Raw genomic sequence first — 7,469 nt, forward strand, 5'->3', positions numbered from 1 at the left:
CCGCTCGCCGCCCCCCCCTTCTCCAGTTGCACCGACTGTTTAAAACACGGCCTATCACCACAGTTTATATTGGAATAAACTTTTTTTTTTTAAATAAAGTGAAATGCCATTAGAAAGTGGAGTGCTCCAAAAAAACGTAAATTTTCCACTTGCGTTAATGTCTTTCCAAAAAAAAAAAAAAAACAGTGAGATACATTCAAGTATTAGTAGGATGGACGTATTTCAAGGAGGGATGGGTTGAAGATAGAGGAGGAAGAGAAGTTCTCTCCGCCCGGGGCCCCCGTCCATCCATCCTCCATCGTGATTTATTATGGAGGCAGGCTTCCAGGTACCTTCTCGTTGCGCACGAGATTTGGCCCCTCTCACATCAAACGGAGGAGGAGGGGAGTGGAGGGAAGGAAGGGGAGGGGAGGGAAGGGTGGTCCGGGGTGGGTATAAATATGAGGCCCCCGACTCCGATCGGACTGCAAGGCACGACCAGAGAGGAGACCGGATGGGTCTGATCCACTAAAAAAAAACTCAGAGACTGACAGCTGCTGAGCTTTGGGACAAAAGAGAGAAGTTTGGATTTACTGATGAGATCCAGATTTAATTTTTATTTTTTAGCCCGTAACTTATAGAAAAGTTTTGCACTGGATTTGTTTGTAGTTTGTTGCAACTAGTGGACTTGAATTCTTTCCCTAGAAAACGTTTGATCGGATTTTTTTTTTTTTTTTTTTGAGCTATATGATGTGGTGTCTGTGCGTTTCTGTGAGTTTCCTGGCGGGTCTGTGCGCCGGCGCGGCGCCGGGCGCCTGGGAGGAGAGCGCCGCGGTGCCGGTGCCACTCGACCCGTCGGGCCGCACCGAACCGTGGCGAAGTCTCTCCGCCGAGGAGACGGAGACGCGGTCTGGGATGAGGGCGTACCGGTTGGACGTATTCGGCCAGGAGATCATCCTTCGGCTAGAGCCCGACCAGACCTTTCTGGCGCCGGGTTTCGTCTTTCACATCGTGGGGAGCCCCGAGTCCCAACCGCCGAGCCGGGAACCGGAGACCGGAGGAGAGGCGGGTTGCTTCTTCTCGGGCACCGTGAACGGAGAGGAGCACTCCGCCGCCGCGCTCAACCTGTGCCACGGCATGAGAGGGGGATTCTACTTCCAGGGCTCAGAGTACACCATCCAGCCCCGAAACAGCACCGGGTTGCCGGCTGGGGAGGAGGACGAGGTCCACATCATCCGCCGGAGGAGTCGAGAGGCTCTGGCGGATGAAGGGCGCTCCAAGTGCGGGGTCAACGAGGACGAGGAGAGGGTGCCAAACAACCTGGAGGAGGAGGAGACCCGGCGCGGAGCCTCTAATGCGGACCAGACAGGTGAGGATGCCGTCCTAGAACCAGCAAAAAGCAAAATAAATCTGTCTTTCATTTCTTTTTAAAAGTGAGTGTTTGTGATTTACGCGCCGGCCGTATGACGCGGTTGCGCGCCAGCGCGCAGCGTGCGCAATGGACTCTTTGACAGCGCCGTTCACTCACAGCGAAGACAGGAGGAAGGGATTGGAGGAGGGGAGAAGGGGGAGTGGGCGGGGGTTCTTTTCCGACCAGGGGAAAAAAAAAACGAAAAGAAAAAAAAAGTGGGAGGAGGGGCGGTGCGAGGGGAGGGGAGCCGCGAGGTTGGCGCCAGCCTCGGCCCGGCAGCGCTGAGACGCGGATACCCGTCTCCTGGTACAACTCGCACCGGCAGAAATCCCCCCTCCTTTTCCTTTTCTGTAAGAAAGGATTTTCTACCTTCGCCCTTTCTCACAGTTTCCCACCAGTAAAGGTCAATTTAGGAATGTAGACCTGGAGTGGGAGGAGCCACCGGTGGGGTGACGCTGAGTCAGGCAGCCAGGCTCCTCCAGGCACATCCGGAGCTCTCTTTGGAGCTCTCAGAAACAACTAACCTCTGTTGGTCTTGTTCTTAACCCTGGCGGAGCGTGCGCTCGGCCTAGATAGACTGAATCATATCTGTTTAGAACCAAACCTGCATCAAAAGCTACAATCCAAGCATTGGTTGTTCTGACCTTATTGTCTCTCCTCAGTCCACCACAGGGCCAGACGTTTCGTATCCACCCCTCGCTACTTGGAGATCATGCTGGTGGCTGACCAATCCATGGCCGAGTTCCACGGGGCCGGACTCAAACCCTACCTGTTGACCATCTTGGCCGTGGCATCTCGTCTTTACCGCCACCCGAGCATACACAACTCCATCACCTTGGCCGTGGTGAAGCTGCTGGTGGTGTATGAGGAAGAGCGAGGTCCTCAGGTTTCGTCCAATGCTGCCATGACGCTTCGCAATTTCTGCCAGTGGCAGCGGCAGCACAACCCTTCGAGTGACCGCCACCCCGAGCACTACGACACTGCCATGCTCTTCACCAGGACGGTATGTTAGGAGAGAACAAGGCGGCGTATGTTACAGCAGAGAATCTAAAAAGCGATTGAGCAATCAATAAAAAAGATCTGAAGAGTAATCACTACTTCATTTGATTTCAGGATCTGTGCGGTGCCTACTCTTGTGACACCCTCGGAATGGCAGATGTCGGCACCGTCTGCGATCCTGACAGGAGCTGCTCGATTATCGAGGACGACGGTCTCCAAGCTGCATTTACTGTCGCGCATGAATTGGGTGAGAAGAAAGAAAGAGTTCCGTCCTCAGTGATGGAAATGTAATGATGCAAAATTGACTCATGATCGTGCGGCTCAAATGCTGACAGAAGTTTTGTTTTGTATCGATACTCCAGGTCACGTTTTCAGTATGCCTCACGATGATGCCCAGCTGTGTTCTGGGGTCAATGGTGCCCACTGGGGTTCCCACATGATGGCATCCACACTGTCCAACCTGGATCAGCAGCAGCCGTGGTCTCCCTGCTCTGCCCTCATGATCACGACCTTCCTGGACAACGGTCACGGTCAGTGTTTGCTGGATAAACCGTCCAAGCCTCAGCCACTGCCACAGCCTCTCCCCGGAACAGTCTACGATGCAGACCATCAATGCCGTTTGACCTTCGGCGAAGATTCCCAGCACTGCGCTGACCTGAGCACGACGTGCGCAGCTCTGTGGTGCACCGTGACGACCACCAACGGTCTGTTGGTGTGCCAGACCAAGAATTCTCCCTGGGCCGATGGAACGCCGTGCGGACATGACAGTTACTGCCTGGCTGGACAGTGTCTCACAAAGAGCCAAGCCGCCAAACACCAGGTAGGAATCTTGATTCGGTCACGTTACAAAAAAGAGGTAACAGCTCAATTCCAAGTCAAACGTCCAACGAACGTGTTCCTTTTTTGTGCAGACCCCTGTTAATGGTGCCTGGGGAGTTTGGGGTCCCTGGGGTGACTGCTCCCGCACCTGTGGAGGAGGGGTGCAGTACTCCTTCCGTGCATGTGACAACCCTTTGCCGAAGAACGGTGGCAAGTATTGTGAGGGCAAGAGGATCCAGTACCGCTCCTGTAACACCGAGATCTGTCCTGATACCAACGGTAAGCTCTATTTTTTTGTTACCACTGACAGATGATAACGCTTAACGTCCCAAAATATTAATTCCTTGAGCATGAAAGGCTCATGTTTTCTAAACACTGTCCTCTCCATTTCAGGCCTTTCGTTTCGGGAAGAACAGTGCTTGGCACACAACGACATGTCCGCCCAAGTGTCCCTGGGTTCAGGAGAGGGTGTCGAGTGGGTACCCAAATATGCTGGAGTTTCCCCAAAAGACCGTTGCAAGTTGGTGTGCCGGGCCAAGGGAACCGGATACTTCTTTGTCCTCAAACCTAAAGTGAGTTGTAGATGCTAAACTGTTCTTCACACTCCACTTGAGAATGTTGTCTTAGCTTGCATTCGTCGCTGCCTCATTCATATCCAGTCATTCTACATGCGCAGACCTGCACCTGAAACAGCTATTGTAATTTCCCTTCACCCTTAGGCTCGTCATTTCTAGAAAATAACTTTTGCTTTTCGCCTATCATTACAGACTCATACATAAGAGCCATTCTTAACACATTGCTGACATGTCATCTGTGTTTCTCTGTTGCCCCCAGGTGGCTGACGGTACGCCTTGCAGCCCGGACTCCACCTCAGTTTGTGTTCAAGGGCAGTGCGTCAAGGCCGGGTGTGATCGCGTTATTGGCTCCAATCACCGCTTTGACAAGTGTGGCATTTGTGGTGGTGATGGCTCAACTTGCAAAAAAGTCTCAGGCTCACTGGAACGGGCAAGGTAAATATCTAGCAACCTTCAGAGCTGTACAGATTTGACAGTTTTTATCAAATATAACAGGTAAAATGTTACAGCCTGTTTATAGCGGAATTTTTTTTAATATAAATCATGTATCTTAATTTCTCCACTCTCCATTTCAGGCCCGGTTACCAGGATGTGGTGGTTATACCTGCAGGTTCCACCCATCTCGATGTCAAGCAACGTGCCCCAGGCAATGGCCGACATGACAACAGCTATTTGGCAGTGCGTCGGCAGGATGGAACCTATTTGTTGAATGGCGATTACAAGTTAATGACCATGGAGACAGACATTGCACTCCAAGGGGCACTGCTGCGATACAGCGGGTCTTCAGCATCCCTTGAGAGGCTCCGGAGCTTCGCCCCTCTCCCCGAACCTCTCATTATCCAGGTACTTTCTGTCGGGGAGGCCCCGAGGCCAAGGGTCAAGTATAGCTACTTTGCCCCCAGACCAAACAATGCCGGCTCAAACAGTAACAACGGAGGTCGCCGCCAATCTATCAATGCGATCAGAGAGGTGGGCGGAGCTGAGTGGACTCTGAGGGAATGGGCTCCCTGCTCCCAGACCTGCGGGGGAGGTACACAGCAGAGAGAGGTGGTTTGTGTGGACCCCCTTGGCCGTCCTTCCAAGGATTGCCCAGAGGAGCTTCGTCCCTTGGCCTCACGGTCCTGTGCCTCTCAGTCTTGTCCCTCCTGGCTTCTGGGAGAATGGTCACCATGCTCGAAGACCTGCGGCAGAGGCTTCCGCAAACGCCAGCTGCGCTGCATTGACCACAACGGGCTCACACTAACCCATGACAGCTGCGTCTCCAAAGACAGGCCACGACCCCTGCTGGAACTGTGCTATTATGGTGCCTGCTAAGGACTGCTTCATTGAAGAAAAAAAAAAAAAGAAAATTCCAGGCTCAACAATTGGACAACATAAACTGATTTTCACTGTCTACCTTTTTACAACACCGAAAGAGGCAGATGATTGTTTACATCCAGGCTGCAGTTTTCCAGTTGACCGAATCATCCCACCTCTCGGCAGATCCAGAACGACTGCATCTGTAAATTCCATTTTTAATCCATTTATGCTGCGGCCAAATGTTGAACCACAGTGGCACTGCCTTGCTGTTGTAGCAATTTGGACTGTACACGGCTCACTGACGGTCAGACTGTCACACAGCATTGGCATATCCATCAAGGAGAGGAACGTCTGAGTATTGCTCTCTTTTTAGGGCATGCTGCTTACCATGCCAATGTCATTCTCTTGTAAGCGTGACTGTGCAAATCTTGTTGCTTGTACATGATGTGTTTGTCCAAGCTGGGCTGGACAGACATGTAAGGGTTAGGGAGGTAATTGCAGATTATATAGAGAAACATAAATAGCTCATATTCTACTCACTCACCCCATCAGGTATGGAAAAAGAGTTTTTTTCAAAATTGCCATTCCACATTATTTATCACAAACCTGTAGCACTTCATCTCTGTTTTTGCCAGCGGCACATTGTAACACACTTTGTTTCTAAACGCCTCAGTACATTGTACTTTGTCATTTAGCCATATCTCTCTTCAAAGACCAAAGAGTGTGTGTGTGTAGTTGTGTATGTTTGTGTGTGCATGTTTGTGTATACGTGTGTTTGTGTGTGTGTGTGTGTGTGTGTGTGTGTGTGTGTGTGTGTGTGTGTGTGCGCGCGCGCTAGCGTGCGCGCGTGTGTGTGTGTGTGTGTTTGTGTGTCTGGAGACCTCAAGAGGGACTTGTCTCCTGATAATACTTCATAAGTAAGTCTCTCCTGCCTTCTGCGAAGGTACTTTGTATTTTCTATATTTTTTTTCTCTTTTGTACAGAATATTCAAACATTATTTATTTTTGTACAGCCTGTTATATATAATCATGTGGCTTTTTTAACATTATTTTTTATTTGATATTGAGATCACAGAAGGAAGTAGAATATATAGAGTATTTATACAATGTTTATGTCTATATCCATCTATCTATCCATAGATAGATGGAGAAATATAGATAGATATATGAATATATATTATATATGTGTGTGTATATATATGTACATATATATATACACACACATACATATATATATATATATATGGTCCTAGGTTTATGAATAAAGTACCACATTGACTTGTGCAGTGCATGTCTAATTGGTTTTTGTCTTATTGTGATACACACACATTTTGTGAGGGCAAACCTGCCGGGGTCCCAACATGTCTTTGAAATAAGTATCACCCCTAAGACTTGAATCGCATACTTGACATCTGGACTTTGTTAGTTGTCACTCCGTAACCTGATTGAACCTCACCAAAAGAGCAGCATTTAGTAAAATGCTGATGTGGCAACTCTAATAATAATACATATTTACAAAAGATCTCCAGAAACATTTACGATCAACAACATACATTTTGATTTTAGACATCCCCCTCCCCTCAGCCCCCATATATAGTGAAGGTTCATCCATGCAACATGCAAACTCCACACAGAAAGGTCCCCTTGTCAGAATCGAGCCACGATCCTTCATGCTGTGAGGCTGAAACGCTAACCTGCGCCACTGTGCCATCCCTACAGTGGTCATTTTCCAAAAAAAAATCTTTGAAGTACTACTGTAATTCTGCATAATTTGTATTTCACTCTAGTTAACATTAGAAAAATCTTGTACTTCATACATGTGACCAAATACATTCCAACTAAACTCTTAAACAAAAAATAACGTGAACATTAATTCATTAAGACCAGCATAAAAGGGTTTCAGATGTAGATTGCAGGAATCGTGTTTTTCTAATTACTAATATATGTTTCAAAAACTGTGACTTTTGTTTAAAAGCAGATTCATTCTATGCTGAAAAGCCTCCTTTTATTAAATAAAATGGCACTACACTCTCCTTCTTTACACATTAAGAGGTCAGTGACCAACAGACACAGGCTCAGTTGGCCTAGTGGTCAAATCTGTGCACGATTAAATCTAAAGGATATGAATTCTTTGCCATTAGGAAATTCCTATGACCATTCTGAAGACCAAACAAGACTCCGGCAATTAAAAATAAAGGCTGAACCTCCCGTACCACTTCCTGATGAGCCCTGAGGAGGAGGATCTCTAGTCTTGTCAGCTCCCACTGCAGCACAAAGGAGGTAATTATCCCATAATTATGGATGTTTAAGAAGATTGGCCATCTCTGTAATGTGCATAATAGCATAGGCCCAGGCAGCTCAAAAAGGTGAGGGCATATACTCCGTAT

The 7,469-nt window shown here is 48.4% G+C and overlaps 1 protein-coding gene across 1 annotated transcript; it reads left to right on the forward strand.

The window, feature by feature from the left end:
- Positions 1-585: 585 nt before the first annotated feature.
- adamts1 (ADAM metallopeptidase with thrombospondin type 1 motif, 1) lies at positions 586-5,132 on the forward strand. The gene is made up of 8 exons (XM_086148106.1): positions 586-1,348; positions 2,053-2,393; positions 2,504-2,636; positions 2,752-3,209; positions 3,301-3,487; positions 3,602-3,780; positions 4,043-4,218; positions 4,359-5,132. Exons 1-8 carry the CDS (start codon positions 727-729, stop codon positions 5,095-5,097), a joined length of 2,835 nt encoding a protein of 944 aa, XP_086004232.1. The 5' UTR covers positions 586-726; the 3' UTR covers positions 5,098-5,132.
- The last annotated feature ends 2,337 nt before the right edge of the window (positions 5,133-7,469 follow it).

Source organism: Fistularia commersonii, chromosome 6 (genome assembly GCF_037954325.1).
Source record: "Fistularia commersonii isolate RoL2024-O1a breed Wild chromosome 6, RoL_Fcom_v1.0, whole genome shotgun sequence".
Lineage (NCBI taxonomy): Eukaryota > Metazoa > Chordata > Actinopteri > Syngnathiformes > Fistulariidae > Fistularia > Fistularia commersonii.

Coding starts and splice junctions, on each gene's coding strand:
- adamts1 (XM_086148106.1), top strand. CDS start 727: ATGATGTGGTGTCTGTGCGTTTCTGTGAGTTTCCTGGCGGGTCTGTGC. Junction 2,394..2,503: donor CCATGCTCTTCACCAGGACG/GTATGTTAGGAG, acceptor ATTTGATTTCAG/GATCTGTGCGGTGCCTACTC. Junction 3,488..3,601: donor GATCTGTCCTGATACCAACG/GTAAGCTCTATT, acceptor TCTCCATTTCAG/GCCTTTCGTTTCGGGAAGAA.